This window comes from Solanum lycopersicum, chromosome 11 (genome assembly GCF_036512215.1).
Source record: "Solanum lycopersicum chromosome 11, SLM_r2.1".
Classification (NCBI taxonomy): domain Eukaryota; kingdom Viridiplantae; phylum Streptophyta; class Magnoliopsida; order Solanales; family Solanaceae; genus Solanum; species Solanum lycopersicum.
In genome coordinates, this window is record NC_090810.1 from 59342901 (window position 1) to 59362221 (window position 19321).

General features: G+C 33.1%; 3 protein-coding genes and 1 long non-coding RNA gene across 5 annotated transcripts; 3 read left to right on the forward strand and 1 right to left on the reverse strand.

The window, feature by feature from the left end:
• The first annotated feature begins 307 nt into the window (after positions 1–307).
• On the forward strand, positions 308–7531 carry LOC101255268 (serine/threonine-protein kinase GRIK1). Of its 2 annotated transcripts, XM_069291194.1 has the most exons (13): positions 308–538; positions 1769–2002; positions 2497–2905; positions 3077–3151; positions 3241–3285; positions 3828–3900; positions 4035–4124; positions 4211–4335; positions 5778–5873; positions 6196–6262; positions 6399–6514; positions 6599–6677; positions 6985–7531. In XM_069291194.1, the coding sequence occupies exons 3-13, from the start codon at positions 2570–2572 to the stop codon at positions 7134–7136; spliced, it is 1254 nt and encodes a 417-aa protein (XP_069147295.1). In that variant the 5' UTR covers positions 308–538; positions 1769–2002; positions 2497–2569; the 3' UTR covers positions 7137–7531. The 2 variants fall into 2 exon arrangements, with proteins under 2 accessions (XP_069147295.1, XP_069147296.1); XM_069291195.1 differs by lacking the exon at positions 1769–2002 and having other exon boundaries at positions 333–538.
• Positions 7532–10116: 2585 nt separating this feature from the next.
• On the forward strand, positions 10117–13137 carry LOC112940280 (uncharacterized). The gene is made up of 2 exons (XR_003244224.2): positions 10117–10941; positions 12963–13137. It is a non-coding gene; the product is annotated as an uncharacterized lncRNA (long non-coding RNA).
• On the forward strand, positions 10941–12848 carry LOC101255559 (F-box/kelch-repeat protein At5g60570). Its single transcript, XM_004251076.5, has one exon. The coding sequence runs from the start codon at positions 11380–11382 to the stop codon at positions 12547–12549; it is 1170 nt and encodes a 389-aa protein (XP_004251124.1). The 5' UTR covers positions 10941–11379; the 3' UTR covers positions 12550–12848.
• Positions 13138–16322: 3185 nt separating the features above from the next.
• On the reverse strand, positions 16323–17741 carry LOC101255858 (uncharacterized). The gene has a single exon (XM_019211052.2). The coding sequence runs from the start codon at positions 17739–17741 to the stop codon at positions 16323–16325; it is 1419 nt and encodes a 472-aa protein (XP_019066597.1).
• Between the last annotated feature and the right edge of the window lie 1580 nt (positions 17742–19321).

Sequence of the window (19321 nt, forward strand, 5' to 3'; positions counted from 1 at the left end):
TTTATTTTTTAAAAAAATATTTTACAAATTGTGTCCGATACGTGAACAAATTAACTAATTTACCTATATAATTAATACGTGCCAAATTATGGCGGGATTTCTGTGCCGTTAATTAATTTATCTCGAATTTAAGTCTTTAATATTGAAAAAAAGAATCATATAGACTGAACCATTCATCAAAATAAGCTCAATACATGAATTCAAATTTAATTTGACGTTAACATAATCTGATCAAATAAAAAATCAAAAAATGAAATGAAATATACTATAGACTATAGTATTTAACCCAACAGTTTCTTATGCAACAGGGAGCAAGCTTCCATAAAGTGCATCTGTGACAGTCAACCCTGGCCACATCAACAGCCTCTATGGACCCTTGCTCCCCACCCACCAACCCACCCCCATCTCAATAATCCCTAGAAGTTTGCTCCTTTACCATTTTTTCTTGTTTTTTCCTCCCCCATCAAAATTTTATAAGATTTTAGAACATTGAACAGCCAATTTTGTTGAGCAAGAATTGATCTTTCCCAACTTTAAGGTAATGGGGTTTTTATTTCAGAAAGAATCTTGGAAAAAGATTGTGTTTTTAATTGATTTTGATTGTTGTTATGAACAATTATTAGGAGAAAGATTGAAGCTTTTGATGTTTTTAGATTTCTTTCAAAGAATCTTGGAAAAAGATTGTATTTTTATGAGCAATTGTTAGGAGAATGATTGAACCATTTGATGGTTTTGATTTCCTATAAAGAATATTGATAGAAGATTGTTTTTTATTGGGTTTGATTGTTTTATGAACAATTGTTAGGAGGATGATTGAACCTTTGAATGGTTTTGATTGTCCCCAAAGAATCTTGGAAAGAGATTGTATTTTTATTGGTTTTGATTGTTTTTATGGAAATTTGTATGGAGAATGACTGAACCCTTTGATGGTTTTGATTTACTATAAAGTGTCTTGGGAAATATATGGTTTTTATTGGTTTTGATCATTTTTCTGAAAACATTGTGATCCAAATGATAGAACCTTTTGATGTTTTTAATTTTCTACAAAGAATTTTGGGAAAATATTGTATTTTTGTAGGTTTTGATTGTTTTTATGAACAATGGTAGGAGAAAGATTGAACCTTTTGATGGTTTCTTATTTCCTACAAGGAATCTTGGAAAAAGAATGTATTTTTATTGGTTTTGATTGTTTTTATGGAAAATTGTTTGGAGAATGATTGAACCCTTTGATATTTTTGATTTCCTACAAAGGATCTTGGAAAAATATTGTATTTTTATTGTTTTTTTGAAAAAATTATTAGGAAAATGCTTGAACCTTTTGATGGTTTTGATTTCCTACAAAAAATATCTTGGGAAAAGATGGTAATGTTTTTCGGTTTTGATCATTTTTATGAAAAAAATTGTCAGGAAAATGATTGAACCTTTTGATGTTTTTGATTTCCTTCAAAGAATCTTGGAAAAAGATTGTATTTTTATTGGTTTTGATTGTTTTTATGGAAGTTCTTAGGAGAATGATTGAGCCTCTTGATGGTTTTGATTTTCTACAAAGAATCTTGGAAAAAGATTGTATTTTTATTGGTTTTGATTGTTTTTGTGGAAATTGATAGAAGAATTCCTTTTTGATGGTTTTGATTTTCTACGATGAATCTACAGAAAAGATTGTATTTTTTTGGTTTTGATGTTGTGGTATTTTGAGTTAATTTGATTCCAATATGTGGGTCAATACTCAAATGTGTTTTCTTTTTGTTGATTCTTTCAATTGTGGCAGAGGTGTAATCCATTTGTGTGATGAGGCTCCAACTCTGGTGACGAATGGAAGATTCTGGCCTGACATTGATCTCTTGTCTGTTGTTATTATAAATTGGAACTCTCATGATGTCGTGGTTCAATCGCACAGGAATCAATTTGATTAACTGCTTCTTTCATTTTGCTGAATGGCATCCGATTGAATAACAAAGTTGAACTCGGGTGGATGCCCGAATAGCGTTTTCCTCTTTTTAAGGTTGTTATCAGCTTTCGTTTTCAATTACGTGTTTTGACATACATTATATATTTCCTACTTTCGTTGAACCAATGACTATGAGAATGTTGGTTAGTGTTATCAAAGCAGTGTGCTTAAGCCAGGAAGCAAGACTCAATACTTATTGAGCTCTCCCCTTGCCTAATGTGCACTTCATTGTTTTTATCAAGGTTCTAAGGCATATTTTTCCTTGCCAATGAGCCTATTTCACTTTATCGTAATTCTTTTTCAATTTCCTTGTTCACATATTTGTTTTTCATGCCTATAGTAGTCTTGGCCAAACGTATATATTTTTCACTTTTTTCTCTCTGCGGCTTTTTTCATTAAAGTCCATGCTTTATTTGCACTTTGCACTGAAAGCCCCATTGGACTTAGAGTTTTTTTTTGCCTTTTGCTTTTGATAACACTGGTTTGGCTTATCATTTCGTTGTTGTCTAGTTGATTGATGTTAATAAGAGTTGTATGCTAATTTTCAGGTTCTTGAATCAAATTGTTCGATTGTGCTGTATATTAGTGTACTCCACTGGGACGTATTTTCTGTTATTTTGGATGTCTGTGATGATGCATTCTGTTGATGAAGTTACAGAAATGGGGTGCTGTGGATGTTTTGGATTCTCTTTTGCAAGAAAACCAAAAAAGGAAATTAGGCCTAATAGGGGATATGGAAACAGCTGGTCACATGAACCATTGTTACAACAAGAGGCTGAAGAAGTCGAAGATGATGGCTTTGATAGTGGCGATATAATTGATACTGGCAGTGAGGATGATGAAGTGTGTCACAGCCCGGTTAAACGTTATCAAGAGATTCTCATGGAAAGAGCTCAGAATGGGTTAATTTGCAGGGAGATCCCTGTCAAGGAAACACACAAAGTTGTGCGCACAGAGGTAACAGCAGGAAAACTCTTTCTTACATTCGCTGTGAAAATCCTCTACTCATAATTGAGACATGGATGGCTCAGACATACGTTTGTACAAGGATCACTAGTTTTGATTTGTCAGGGAACAAAAATGGGAGGTGTAACTTGACTGTTCTCCTCTGTTGTCATTTTGATTCAGGATGAAGATGGGAACAAGATGGTTAACGAATATGTCCGTGAACACAAAATTGGTGCTGGTAGCTACGGTAAAGTGGTGAGCTCAAAGATATCAATGTTATCTTTCTTTCTTTTTTTCGGTTGGAGGGATAAAAGTTGACATTTGATCACGTTGGGATGGCACAGGTACTTTATCGAAGTTGCACTGATGGAAAACATTATGCCATTAAGGTAAAAATTTTAACATATCCAGTTAGCACTGGGGAATTTACTTGGTCACAATATTTACTTAGGTTAATTGTACTAGTGGTATTCCCATATCAAAAAAAAATAAAATTGTTTCTTTATTTTTCCGATGAAGTTCAAACGCTAGACGTAAGAGTGGGATTTGAAACTTATTGTTTCTTTACTTAGTGATAGGAGTTTTTTTGCATTGTACTATTCTTAATGAGTTCCATTTAGGATTTTGCTGTTGTATTTATACTGGCATCTAGGGTATCTGATGTTGATTTGGAGTTATATTTTTGAATAATCAACAACCAGACTGCCCATTCCAATTCATTCATAGATACATCATACATGGAAGGGATAATTAGGTAGTTGAATTACTCTATGCTAGGGAAAATTGTATTTAGAGTCGTGGAGAAACAGCCGGAAAAGGGAAGTGGACAATAACACAGAGTCGCAGACAATTTTGTCCGCAAAGAACAATTAGTGTTGTTACTTGATTAAAGTTTTCAAATAGTGATAATGTTTGTTTTTATTGAATGCAGGCCTTTCACAAGTCTCACTTATCAAAGATGCGGGTGGCGCCTTCAGAAACTGCTATGGGTGATGTTCTTCGTGAGGAATGTCCTTTATTTCTTCCCTTGAGTTTCAATCTTCCTTTTGTGGGTTATCCGCAAATTTTATCCTGTAGTATTAGCTATTTGTCCGCTGAATTGTTTATTTGCTGTCCTAAAGTTTGTCAAGTTAATTGCAGGTTTCGATCATGAAAATGCTGTGCCATCCCAATATAGTTAATCTTGTTGAGGTGATTGATGATCCAGAAACAGATAACTTCTACATGGGTATTATCCAGTTTCTTTTTTGTGCAGTCGTCCAGCTTCTTCAATTATATGAATGTCAACTAACATTTCCCCCCTTTACTAAAAAGTTCTCGAGTACGTGGAAGGAAAATGGGTTTGTGAAGATTCTGGTCCCCCGTGTGTTCTTGAAGAAAATAAAGCACGGCTGTACTTGCGTGATATAGTGTCTGGCTTGATGTATCTGCATTCTCATGTAAGTCCCAATCGTTGGGATCTATGTATTTATTAATTATTTTTATATATTGCACACATATTTTTTTTACTTTCTTCTTCATTGCGCTTCTTTACTAAAGCCAACATTGTAATTGCACTTCGCATCCCCAACAGACCTCAGTTATACTCTTTTCGGTTTTGACAATGTTGTTACCTTTTAACGCTTATATGCAAGGATTCTAGATCATGTCCTCTATCAGTCTATAACTTACAAATCTCAATCACTTTAGTGAAGTGTTAAGTCTCTTGTAAAAGAGAAAAGATTGATCTGTATAAAATAACTCTGGATCCCTTATCCATTTCTAGAACAAGTTTCTGAAGACTCTGCTCCTGAAGAATTTACCCATGCATTGTCAATACTTTCATCTCAGTTTTCTACTCTTGCATTTTTTTCAAAACTGTACCGAAAAATGATTTCTTGGGACACGTGTATTGGAAACAACCTCCCTACTCCACAAAGGTAGGAGGTGTAAGGTCTATGCACACCATATTCTCCCCAAACTCCAATTGTGAGACTATACTGGGCATGTTGTTGTTGTAAGGTCATGAATATAAGTTGCTTGGTCAAGATAGGTAGTTTCCCGTTGATTTCCTGTAAAACTAAGATAGGATGGCGTGTGAAAAAATTCATTTGACGACTTTGTTGACGATGTGAATCTATTTCATTTATGTGATAATTTATGTAGCCGAGTCACCAGGATTTTCTTGGACTCCTTTTCTAGAGGATAGATAGACCCTGTTGAATAACAATGATCTCTTGCTTAGGGAGATGTTTTCCCTCCCTCTCTCCCGTTTTTAAAGGAAATATATGGGCCTGTAGTTAATTGATTTGCACTTATCGAAGACCAAAATGATATCTGTTTCATTCTATCGGTTGTTCCATCAGCTAGTTGTTTGGCTAGAGAGCTCGGGTGCCTTTGATGTCTTTTTCTTTCCTAATGAGCATTGAGATAGGACTGTAATGAACCGAGTGCAGTGTTGTGAAAGGCACGCTCAAGCCCTAAACCGAGGATCAAAATTTGTTGAGCGCTTCGTGTCACTTATGGACTATATATATATATTTGTATTTTTTTCCGTTTGTGCCTTTTTCAATTGAAGCTTATGTTTTGTTTGCGCTTAAAGGCCCATTGGGAACCTTTGGAGCTTTTTTGCATTTTTTGTTATTATCGAGTGTTCTGCTTTTCCTACAAAGCGGAAAGGTAGTTCTTTTAGCAGCATCGAAATCCCAATGGGATGTGGATTACTTGCTTTATCAAGTAAACTAGGACTTGAAACTTTAGAATTTAGTGTCTCCGCTGGGCATAAGAATTCATGCATTAGTAGTAATTTTACGCTTATCAGACACCTTATCTTTAATGCTTTACATTCCCGATCCACGCCATAGTGTTTTACCTATGTCCTTTCTTGTTTTGTGTTGAGCAGAATATCATACATGGGGATATTAAGCCAGACAATCTTTTAGTGTCTGCTGCTGGTAAGGTGAAGATTGGTGATTTCAGCGTCAGCCAAGTTTTTGAGGTATGACCAAGCTCAACAATGTTCTGTTCTTTAAATAGAATTTCCAGCCCTAGTTTCTTATAATCTTACGACTAAGAATGTGTATATGAATAGAAATAGAGATTGGTTGTCATAGAGGTCGATAGTCTTTGTTTAGACGCACCTAGTTGGAATAATGTCCTAATGATAGGAAATTTATTTGTACTTGTTGGCTCTAAACTTTTGGGGCTTGAAGGGTTTGGTGGTGATTGCGTTAATTTAAGTTGTTTTCGTTTAATATTTGTTCTTTCCTGTTCTTTTCCGGTATATTACTAACTGTAGTTGGAACTATTCCTGTTTGTAGGATGATAATGATAAACTCCGTCGATCTCCTGGCACTCCTGTTTTCACTGCTCCTGAATGCTGCGTAGGTCAGGACTTCTTGGCTCGTTGAATGCTGACATCTAAATTATCGTTAAACTTAGCTGACTACTTGTTTGGGACCAAGGCATAATTTTTCGTTGTTGTTGTTATTGAAGTGGTTTTTTCTGTATTCTTTATTAATAGGAGATAGATATCATGGAAAATGTGCTGACACGTGGGCGGTTGGTGTTACCCTTTATTGCATGATCTTGGGAAAATACCCGTTTCTAGGAGAAACTCTCCAGGATACATATGACAAGGTGCGAGTCTAATCGTATATCCGAGGTACAACATAGACTTTAGTCTTTCCTGCTTTCTTAACTGCCTGTATTTCGTCTTTCCAGATAGTAAATAACCCCATCATTCTCCCCGACGATATGAATCCGTTACTGAAGAATTTATTAGAGGGGCTTCTCTGCAAAGGTTTGTCTCTCGTCCTGCTTGATATCTTGACTCTGTGTAGTCTCCTATTCTTCTGTGTGTTGCTTCATTTGCTTTATATCTTGCTATTTGGTTGTCATATTTTCTTGCAATCCTTCTTCGATAACATTCCTTTTTGGCCGAGGGTCTATCGGAAACAACCTCTCTACTTGCCAAGGTAGGGGTTAAGGTCTGCGTACTTCCTACCCTCCCTCGTCCCCACTTTTCGGATTACACTCTGTATGTTGTTGTTGTTGGTAGCTTACTAATTTCTCCACCTATTTTCCTAACAAAAAGTCCTTTTGCATAGATCCAACACAAAGGCTAACTCTCGAAAGTGTTTGTCAACACGAGTGGTTCCTAGGAGATGAAGGCCCCATCCCTCAGTTCTCGTGTTGGTGCCAGCGCCAAAAGTTGCAGAAAGACGTACAGGATGGGAGCGCAGAGGATACCCCTACTTGAACTAACTGCAGAGTGTTTCTAGTATGTTTATAACGTTCCGTTCTCTCTTCTCAGTTCTTGTAGGAAGATAAACTAGGATGTCTTTTTTTCCCCGGCAAATTGCATCTTGCAGGAGCAATCGGATACATGTTATGTGAACGATAGTAGAAAATGAGGTGTTCGAGTAAATTTTGTTTGGTTTCTGTCATACTCCGAGAGTACTCGTTCAGTTGTAATGGCAGCGAGACATCGCGATATGTTTTCGTTGTTTTTTTTGTTGGTAATGATGGTACAAGTTTTGTGTTTTGATGCTTAGAAGAAAGCCAACATATTTGTTTTTGTGGATATTTGTATGTGTTTTTTTTATATGAAGAAGAATTTTCATATGATAGTGTAAAGTAAAGTTATTAAGTGAACATCCTTGTTATAGATTTTTAGTATATGTCCCTCTTTTTTTATCGCTTTTCTTGAGCCGAGGATCTATCTAGAACCGTCTCTCTACCTCTCGCATGATAGAGGTAAGGTATGCATAACTAATATGAGAAAATGTTATATTACATTCTATAATTTTGTATATATTATATGATTGTCTAATATCGTCTATAGTATTACAGAGGCGGAGCCAGGATAAAGTGTTTGAGGGTTCTAAACTCGTTTAGAACCGTTGATCAATTTTGTTAGGGATTTACGATTAATATACATATATATGGTAATTAATTTTCTACTACAAATACAGGGTTCATGAAAAGGCTATTGGATTCGTTCGAACCTACGAACCTTCACCTAATTCCGCATGTGTGCAGCTTTACCCCTTATTTGGTGAAGATAGAAAGATTGTTTCTGATAGGTTTTTTTGTCAAGTAAAACATATCAAAATTAACTATGAAAATGACTTACAATAGCAATATTGAATAATATGATAATCGAAATAAAGAAATGTAAAGTAATACTAATAAAAAATAAAGACAGATATTATCAGTATGTAGCAGATTAATAACGTCAATACAAATATGCTTCTAAACAACACTCTACTTTACTTCTGAACCTTCATATCCACTTATCTAACAATTAGTCCTCGATTAGCTACGTTACATCTTGTTTAGTCATCTCTTCCTAATTTTTTTTTGAGATATTTTTATATGTTCAAAAATAGTAATTTTTTGGTATGAGCAAAAAAAAAAAAAAACCCCTAGTACTTTATATTTCTATGTAATTTTAATTTTGATATTTGAAGGGACAAGAAAAAAGCAGTTTCCTTTTCTTGTATTATTATCAACAAAAAGTGAACTGAAAATACATAATTGAAATAGACATTTGGAATATAATTTTTTTTTCTTTTTTTGGGTAGAATTTATTTGTTTATTTGCTTAATAACAACGCAATGTAAAAAATTATGTTATTTTAAATATTTATTATTATGATTATTTCTTATTCTAATAACATGAAAAACAAATTAAATAAGTTAGTTTCATGACTTGTTTATATGTTCATCAATCAAAGCAAAAAATATATTAGGCAAAAAAAATCATATTTTTTATTACGATTAATTGTATTTTAACCACAATGTAAAACACGTTATTTTTCATTAGATTTATGACTTGTTTGTATGTTCGAAGAAGATTTTTGATATTTTTTTTATTATGATTTATTTTATTTCAGTCGTGTGCAAAATATTCCATTAAATTTATAATATCTCGATATGACAAAGATTTGTAATGTTTACTCTTATGATTTTTTATTCTAATAACATAAAAAAAACACGTTAAATTTATTAGGTATATCGTCTATCCATATATTTATCAATTGAAACAAAAATAAATTAGCAAAGAAAATTATTAATGTTTTTATTATGGTTATTTTGTATTTTAATCACGTGCAACCTATATATATTAATTTTATAACTCGTATTTATGTTGATTATTTGAATAAAAATTTGTTTACCTTATAAATGTTATATCTAGTTATTTTTATTTTGATTATACGTTAAAATATGTTATTTTTATTAAATTTAATGATATGTCGATTTTTTTCATTAATTAAATGAATTAGTGAGGAAGATCTCTAATATTTACAACTATATGATTATAATTTTTTTCTATAACTTTGGATTATATATGCTCAAAATTATATTTATAGGATCAAAAGTGTATATGCTATAAAACTTATAGGACCCTTTCAATTAAATACTCTAAAATGATAAGGTGACAAAAGCATATTTGACTTTTTCTTGGTACTTAATCCCATAAATACAAACTTCACTTACGTAAGTGAGTTTTCGAAACCGTTTTCGATTTATTATTATCTGTTGTTTTCTTTGATTCGATTATTATATTATTTGTTATTGTTAGTATATTTTCCTTTATTTTTTTATGTAATCTTTCATTATTATATTTCCTTTCGAGAAACTTACATAGATATACTATAATAAAAAAATATTTATCATTTATAGCAATAATATTTTTTTCACTTGATCACTTTTAATTCATTTATAATACAAGTTTAATACATATTACAAAGGCAATTTATTAATCACATATAATACAAGTTTTAATGATTGATAATACATTTATCGCACATTTTAATACGCTTATAATAAAATGTGACAATTTTAATTCAAATATATTGCATACATGATTCACTTTTAATACATATTACAGATTTATCACAGTATTGCTATAAATGGTAATAGACAAAAAGTATCGCTAAAATCAGTAATTATTTTTAAAAATGTATTAATTCATATAATTTTTCTTTACTTCCCTTACTAATATTCGATACGGTTTTGTTGAATGGAAACGTATATTGAAAATACGCCAACCCTGTCTCTCTCTCTATATATATATTTGTTGTTTCTTTGATTCGATTATTATATTATTTGTTATTGTTAGTATATTTTCCTTTTTTTTTTATGTATTTTTCATTATTATATTTCTTTCCTTACTAGTATTCGATATGGTTTACTTGAATGGAAATGTATATTGAAAATGCGCGCCCTCTCTCTCTCTATATATATATATACATATATATTCGATCAGCATATTGTTCCAAGCTAACTTGAAACAATATCTCTTTTTTCACTTTTCGTTTGATTTTTCATTTAGTGTCTGAAGTTTACATTAAAATTTCGATTAATTTTGAATCCGCACTATTGATCCGTTCAGGGGTGACTCTTCCAATAAAATTTTTTAAACTAACTTGAAATAATCTCTCTTTTTTTTCATTTGATTTCCCGTCAGGTGTTCGAATTTAGAAGCCCTGACTGAATTCGTATCGCGATATATAAGATTCGTTTGAAGGTGGCTCTTCCAACAAAATTTTCATCATACCAAAAGCTCGAACTTAAGACCCTGGTTAAAGAATAAAGAAGTCTTTATCATTGTCACGACAGTCCATATTGGTTAAATAATATCATTATGGAGAACAATATGATGATAATATATAAAATAATAGAAAATTAGAATAAAAATAATAATATTGAAAAGGATGATTTTGCAAAAAAATTCTAAATAACAGGGAAATTATGCAATATACCAAAGGATAAAGGACTACTATTGTAAATAAATAAAGTTTCCTCTTTCATTTTCCATTTCCTTTTTATCAGTCTTCTGCCTAAAAGAAACCGATCCCCACTCTCTAAAATTCTCTCTCTAAAAATTCCGGTGAGATGGTCGCCGTAAGTTCGTTTTCCGGCGAATATCCCGGCGTTATAGTTACCTGTGATCGGATCGAAACTTACTTCACTCCAGCAATGGAATAATCACCACACTGGTTTTTATCTCCGGCGACGCTAATTTGCGACTGGCAGAAATAAGCAGCTGGATTTCCGGTGAGATCCGAATAGGTTTCCTTACCTGGTTTGGATCCGAATCGCTATCTGTTTTTCCTTACTGAATAATTCATTTCTCATTCAATTTGCCTCTTTTCTCAAGTTTAATAAGCTTTGTTCTGTGTATCTTATATTTTCTGCTTCAAAATAAGGGAAAATTTCTGAATAATATGTGAAATTTGAATCTCAGTGGAAAAAACGCGAGGAAGTTTGAATATTTTGGGTAATATTTCGAACTATTTGATTATAGTTGCTAGAGTTTTGACATACTCATGAAGTTGTAGTAGTTAATAAGCGAGCTGGAGTTCATAGCTTTTTGGTGAGAGAGAAATTGATATTTTGATAAAAAAATTTGGGAATTTTGTGTTTTCAGAAATAAATTTTGTGGCTTTTTTCAAGTGTGTGATTGATTGGAAACTGTGGGTTGTGTATGATAGCATGGCTTCTGAAACTAAGAAGTTGAAGAATGGGTATTTATTTAGGAAGGAGGAAGAGGAGAAGGGGAAGAGAATGAGGTTAGAAGAAGAAGAAGATGATGATGGTCATTGCAAATTTAGATCAAGTGAATCACTTCTTCCAGGCCTACATGATGATGTTGCTTTAACATGTCTTGCTCGGGCATCTAGATCAGATTATGCATCGTTGTCGTGCCTGAATGCTAGGTTTAATTCATTAGTCAAGAGTGGTTATTTATATGAATTAAGGAGGCGGATAAGTGTTGTTGAACACTGGGTTTATATGGTTTGTGATCCTCGGGGTTGGGAGGCTTTTGATCCTTTCAGAAAAAAATGGTTGAGATTACCGAAAATTCCCTGTGATGATTGCTTTAATTATGCAGATAAGGAGTCATTAGCGGTTGGTAGTGAATTACTGGTTTTTGGCCGTGAGTTATTTGATTTTGCTATATGGAAATACAGTTTGATTCAAAACAACTGGGAAAAATGTGAAGGGATGAATCATCGTCGTTGTCTGTTTGGATCGGGTAGTCTTGGTTCAATTTCTATTGTTGCAGGGGGTAGTGACAAGAATGGGAATGTACTAAAATCTGCCGAGCTTTATGATTCTTTGACTGGTACATGGGAAATACTGCCCAACATGCATTCTCCCCGCAGATTATGCTCTGGCTTTTTCATGGATGGAAAATTTTATGTGATAGGTGGGATGACTAATCCTACCGATTCTTTGACTTGTGGGGAAGAGTTTGATCTACAAACAAGGAAGTGGAGGAAAATTGAGGGCATGTATCCAAACGTCAATAGAGCTGCTCAGGCACCTCCTCTTGTTGCAGTTGTTAATAACCAACTATATGCAGTTGAATATCTAACCAACATGGTTAAGAAGTATGACAAGAAAAATAACTCATGGGAGGTATTGGGAAGACTTCCCGTGAGGGCTGATTCTTCGAATGGTTGGGGTCTTGCTTTCAAAGCATGTGGTGAAGAACTTCTTGTGGTAGGTGGCAACAGGGGTCCAGAAGGTGAAGCTATTATATTGAGTTCTTGGGCACCAAAATCAGGGTGTAAAGACGGCACCTTGGATTGGAAGGTCATCGGCCTAAAAGAGCATTCTGGTGTCTTTGTATACAATTGTGCCGTGATGGGTTGTTGAGACTCATCCAACCAAATGGAGAAAGAAGTCATTTGTTTCAACTGTTGTTTCTAGCGTAATTCCAACACATTGTTTGATTTATTAGCATTTCTTTTTATTTAACATCTTTCAGGTGTTTGAGATAAGCAGTTGTTCTTAGCTAAAATGTCCTCTTAACTGGATGGTTATTTTCACTCACTCATTCTGCAGACTGTTTGCTTCCAGATTTCGGTTTTCACCTTGTTCATTGAGTTAATATGGTTGATTCACTGATCTACATGATACCAAATAATGGATATTTTTCTTCTTATGGGTCTGAATTTCCTTTCCTGAGGCTTCTTCATTAAATTATCTGTTCGCGTTGTTTTTCTTTCTATTCAACAAGCCATAATTCATATTGTCGTTTACAGTTTTCCTTGGTAATCTGTTCTCAGGGTTGTCTTATTTTGGTCTGGCTTTACTTTAGAGTCAATAGGAAACTTGTTCTGCGCGATGGAGGAGCTATCGTTAGCTCACTTGTCTTGGTTTAATCTTTCTCTCGACTGTAAATGCGTAAAACAGACTCATTTGATGTAGGGATATGGTAATGAGCTTCATGTTTAAGTTGAATCTGTTCTTTCTCTTCCAAGGGGTGTATTGTAATGGTTTTGAATGGGTTCATTTTTTGGGGTGTGTATAAATTTTAGTATGATGATGATATAAGTCTAATAGGTGACTTGTTACAGAGTTACTCGATATCTCTCGTAAGTAGATATCCTATGAAATTAATCGAGGTCTCTCGTGAGAGGTAAGCAGACATCCTATGAAATTAGTCGAGGTGATAAGATCTCAAGTTCCAAGATTTGCATAGACACAGAAAGAAGAGCTGTACAGTGTTGATATTTGTTAAATTCAGTAAAGTCTGAATTATGCATTTGTCCTCCACTCAAAAACATATTTTGGAATTTTATTTCCTTAAATCAACAGTAAAAGTACCATTTATTTTTATTATATAATTATTTTATATAGTGTTAATTTGATTTTTTCTGACACAAATTGATGTGTAATGGATCTTTCTCTAATTATATTTAATATAAACAAAAGTACAGCTCAGTAAGCATCTTTTCTTCAAACACAAAACATAACCAAAAGAATATTCTTGGAAAGAAACTCTTCAAACAACTTAACCATATCACGGAAGTCACTCTCACCTTATTCTGAATATTTTCGATCATAATTCTAATATCTTCATACATTCATTTCACCGTTTTTATTTCTTCTTTTTTAATAATTAGACAAAAGTGTTTATAGGGCGGGACATAAATTCATTATACAATTATACGATACTTGTGTTGATGAAAGGTAATAAATACTGTTACAATAATCAATGTATGTGCAAATTGATATCGACGTCATTGTTTAAAATAGATTTATATTTATAGCAAGATGTAAATCTCGATATCTTTTTTCCAAATCTAACTGATTTTTAAATCATTTGTTGAATAACATCGACACCCCCTTAGATACACAACTAATTTCATTTAAATTCTCAAATTGTGACATACTTCATATTTGTGTGTTAATAGAAACATTTTATCGTTTGTTCAACTGCTTTATCAGAACAAGCACTTTAACCTAAATAAACTTTACTAATAAATTATAAATTCAAAAAATTATCGATGTGTTTCATCCTAATCACTCTTTATATATGTAGTTAAATATTCGAAAAACCAAGAAAAAAAGAACTGGAATATTTGTTGCAGGATTTGTTTATTTTTGTGATGGGAGTATTTATATCTATGCACATGTATACAGTAAGTGAAAAAGGAAATATTATTATTATTTAATTTAAAAAAAAAAAAAAGAATCTGACTTTAGTTTATGTGAAAGGTATGGTATTTGCAGAATTTGTGGGACTCCTGTGATTGTACTAAAATTTATTTATTTTTCTAGAAAAAGCAAATGCCATATTTGGACAAAACTTTAGTCATTTTTGTCTATTTTGATATGTCATTTTTAGCCCATATTAGGGAAATAAAAAGAAAAGCAAATCCCCCCTGCTTTTTTGGGATTGTGGGGGGGAAAAATAATATTTTTTATTAACTTTAATTTAATTTAATTGGTATAATATTTAAAATTACTATTAGTTTAATGTTAGCATACTCAGCACTATGGTTTTTTTGTTTTGTTTTTTTTATTGTCTAGGTTATGCAAATAAGTGCTAATTTTTAAATTAAGTGCACTAACTTTTGTACATGTAAATGCTTTTAGATACTTATTTTTCTCATATATACTTGAGTCGAGGGTCAAGAACAAAATTCTATTTTTATAAGGTGCAGTAAGGATACGGGGCACAAAACACATGATTTTTTTCATAGTTCACTTGTAAAATTATAATTGGATATTGTTATTGTTGAATTTTTTGTACAACTGATAGATTATATACAAAATAAAATTTTTAATTTGTGCTAGTTGAAAGAGTCGATTTATGCATAAATTAACTATTTCACGAGTACCTGCTACCTCCCGATAGTACTTTGAGATGCCCCAATGGAAGTTAAAAGGCAAACTCTTGGCTCTACTTTGGAGTGGATTGGGCCATATAGCTTTTGGGCCAAATATATAAAGGATTTATTTGGGTTAGCTTTCTTGGCCCAATATTTAAGTGGGAGCTTTGGATTGGATCATAGTGTAGTTCCTCCCTTGTCTTCAAAGCAATGAAGTTTGTTTTTTTTCGAAAAAAAAATTACATAAATATACAACTTAAGATATCATAATCTTTAAAATAATTACGAAAATTCCCTCTCGAATACATTATTATCCCCTTTCAGATACATTTCTCACCTCTCGGATATACCTAACCTCTCTTGGATACATCTATCTCCTGATACAACTATCCTATTAAGTAATATACCATTTTCAATATATCTGACAACCAATGTATGTATCTGAAAGCAATGAAACATTTGAAATTTTTGTAATTGGAAAAACTTTCGGGATAAAATGTAGTTAGCACCCAAATGTATGGGATTTCTGTGAGTTTTCCTTTTTCTTATGATTTTTTTTACTTTCTTTTTTTAATAATATTGGTCGCGATTAGAGTTTCAAATTGAGACGTCATTGATTGATCAATGAATTACATTAGCCAAAAAGGATTTAATAGTTTTGCTAAAGATTTGGCTTTTTTTTCTTTTTCTTCAAGTATATCAAAATCAACAGTTCACACTTCAAAAGCATCTAATTTGCTTTATCCAATTTATTTACTTCAATTACTTGATGGAATAGTAACAAAAAGAAACGTAAGAGCAGTCTGATGCATAAAACTTCTGTTATGTGCACTTTTCATAAAGGCTTGAAGATATACGAAACAATCACCTAGTAATTTTTGACGTATGATGAAATTTAACGCAATTATCCACTTCATTAACCATTGCGTCACACCCTTAAATGATGGATTGAGATGTTAATTTCTTTTAACGTACATGGTGTCTACGACAACTTATACACACCTCAACTAATTTCTTTTAACCCTTAGATGATGGGATTGAGATGTTAATTATCACAATAAAGCATAGTTCTTAAAACACATAACACATATTTTTATATAAACTCAAAAAAGAAACTTAGAGACAAGCAACTCACATACACACATGGACACATACACAAGACATCAAGTGCAGTTCCAGAAGGGAGAAAGTAAGATTACAGTATCAACTTTCAACCTACAACCTCCCCTCAATTTATTCCCAACAGACACTAAAGCAAAAGTTGAACACAAGACAACATAAAATGCACTTAAAACTCTTGACAAAACTCTAGTCTCCCCACCATTGATGAGCAAACACACCACTTCTCCTTAGAGTTTTGAAAAGGCTCATGCAGTCTCCACAAAGAGCATTTCTGCAATCTGCAGCGGAGCAGCGAAGGAACAGCTCATCGACGTGGCATATTGATCCAGTTTGGAATAGTTCTGCTAGAATGTTTAGCTCTGGTGCTCTAGCATTCATCATGAGGATGACATAGTCTCCGTCTTTAACTGTTTCACTAAACCAATGAATGAAGTCGAATCCTTCATGATCTAGTGGTGCACCCAAATATTCGTCAGTGTCAACAGATGACAAAGTAGTCTCTCCGGCGACAGCAAGTCCTGGATGGTACACAAAGTTAATACCAGGATTCTTCACATATAAGGACAGTGTGGAGGTGTTATGATCAATGACGAAAACATTGAACAAGTGGTGAGGGATTGGATAATGAGGCTTGAATGTTCTTGCAAGAGTTGATTCTACGAATTCCCCTGCACCAACGTTGATATACACCAGTTTGTTCCTAGATGAGATGTTCATGAACTTGGGCAAGTATGAGATTTGTGTCTCAAACTGTCCAAGCTTCTTTTCCACGAGTGGCTCAAGGTGCTTCAAGTACGGCTTGTTGTTCACATTGGAAGGACAATTAGCAGGCAGCACAGAGTGCACGAGAGATTGAACAATCTCTGATCTTTTCTTGAACATCACTAGAGTATACGTGCCAACCCCACATACGTGCACAACATCAGAACTCTTCAAGAACGACGAAACTGGGGTGGCAGACCTTATCAAGTTGCCTTTTACCAAGTTACCCGCGTAGAAACTACTAGAACCCACGAGCATAACACCGGTGCCCCCTGGACGTAAGACACGCTCAATCTCAAGCACCATAAGAGCTGGTACAGTGACCTTATCCAGATCCCTCGAGAACACAAAATCGAAAGAATTGTTCTCATGATCGAGCTCGTACATAAATCTTCTCCATACAAGAGAGAAATACGGGTGTGCATCAACACCAACAGCACTCAAGAGTCCCAATTCTCGCAGCACCAAAGCTGCAAACGACGATTTCTTCCCAACACACAATGCATTAGCATTCAAATCCAAGAAATCCTTTTCCATTAGCTCCTTAAACACATCCTTGGTCAATTTTTCGTCGTCCCGCTTCATCAAAGAAGCTCCAAACAGCGAAATCCCCAATCCAGAAACAGGTTTAACGAACCCGGTCACATTCATATACTCATTAGACCCAAAGTTCAAAGGGCATACACCAAAATTCAACATTATAGGTTCAGATTTCTGAATCATATGTGTCATTTGAACAAATGACACAAGAATCATAACAGTAACAAACAAGAACCCTTTCACAATCAAACGTTTCACCAACGACCCATGAATAAATTGCCATTTCAAAACCTTCATATCCATTTTTTTTCTTTAAGATTTCTTAAACTTTCAAGATCTATAACAGCAAGTGAAGTTCTCACAGAAGCTAAAAACAGTAGATTTAAGCCTAAAAACAACAAATTCAAACAGATTAACGAGTACAAAACCTGGATGAAGTGTGATTTCCACCCACCATTAATACCATTGTCATTTGAGATCTAAGCCACACCCTTTTCGGAACCCTTTTCCCCATTTCTTCAAACGGATTCATACCCATCTCAAAACCCCAATTCATCACCCATTATTGAGCTCGACCCACCTCATATTTTCACATAAAAATCAAAATCTACATACTAAATTAGTCAAAAAAAAAATCACTCAAATACTGAAAAGGGTATCAAGATTTGGGAAAAAAGATTGAAACTTTGGGATCTGTGAATGATAAAGAGTGAGTATGAAGATGCTATAAAGAAGCTGCTGAACTGTACGAAAATTAAGCTCTTTGTCGGTTATCCACTGCGTGTCAAACGGTGAGAGGATTGTGAAGTTGTTGCAGGGGAAGTAGGGTCCTAGTTAAGGTTTAGGTTTTATATGGGATTTGTGTCATCTAACTAAATTGTTTATTGTGAGGTATAATGTATGATAATCTCGTGATAAATTATAAGATTAAATTTATTTCACGTTTTATTAGAGGTATTAGATAGTTTTAAGAATATTTATTCTGTCGTATTGATGGAATATCATGTGAACCTATAAATTATAGCGTCTAATGTGTTCAATTCTAGTTAGATATTGAACATTATTGGATTTTATCTGACGTGTTCAATAAAATTTTGGAGGTTGCTCGACCTTAAATTTTAGTTCATGTTTATATAAAGGATACCAACAGTTTTCGACGCTGCTGTCAGGGACTTGGAAATTAACTGTTCTTCTAGATTATATTTTACTTTTTAGTTATTTATTTTTGTTTTTTTAGTTAAGTTTGCAATTAATTATTAATTTTTTTAAGATAATTTAATATCTTTTATATAGACATGAACTAGATTTAGGTGAATTCTGATTGAAGCTGAACACATCTACTAGAGTCCTCATTCGAATTGAACACGTCAATGTTAAAGTTCCACAAAATTTTAATGTCTACAATTATACTAATGAGAAAGAAGTGTGAAATATAACATTTTGGGCAAGACCTATTATTCCTGCATTATTTAATAGTGTATTTTAAATGTATAACTGTACATGTTACTATTTATAATGTCCAATTGTCCACGTGAACACTTATATATTTAAAATACACTATTAAATAATATAAAAAAATAATAAATTTTGTCTTGAATTTGAAATTATTACAACAATTTCAATCAAATTTAAATATATTTCGAACCATTTTCACAAAGTTAATTGAAAAACTTAATTTTAAATTTTAATCTTCAATTTATATAACTAAAATTATCTTCTCGATAAATAACAAATACATTATATCATATCTTATTTAATCATTTTATCACGAAGACTATATGAAGCAATAATTGAAGGGATGAGAGCATGTGACAATGGAAGAGTTTGGACCGTTAATTTATTTAATTAAATTATGGTACATACACAGTATGTCTACCACGTGG

Bases quoted from the DNA above. Each gene is read 5' to 3' on its own strand.
- LOC101255268 (XM_069291194.1), top strand. From the start codon at position 2,570: ATGTCTGTGATGATGCATTCTGTTGATGAAGTTACAGAAATGGGGTGC. The intron at 4,336-5,777 runs GTAAGTCCCAAT...TGTGTTGAGCAG, and splicing joins TGATGTATCTGCATTCTCAT to AATATCATACATGGGGATAT. The intron at 6,515-6,598 runs GTGCGAGTCTAA...TCGTCTTTCCAG, and splicing joins TCCAGGATACATATGACAAG to ATAGTAAATAACCCCATCAT.
- LOC101255858 (XM_019211052.2), bottom strand. From the start codon at position 17,741: ATGGATATGAAGGTTTTGAAATGGCAATTTATTCATGGGTCGTTGGTG.
- LOC101255559 (XM_004251076.5), top strand. From the start codon at position 11,380: ATGGCTTCTGAAACTAAGAAGTTGAAGAATGGGTATTTATTTAGGAAG.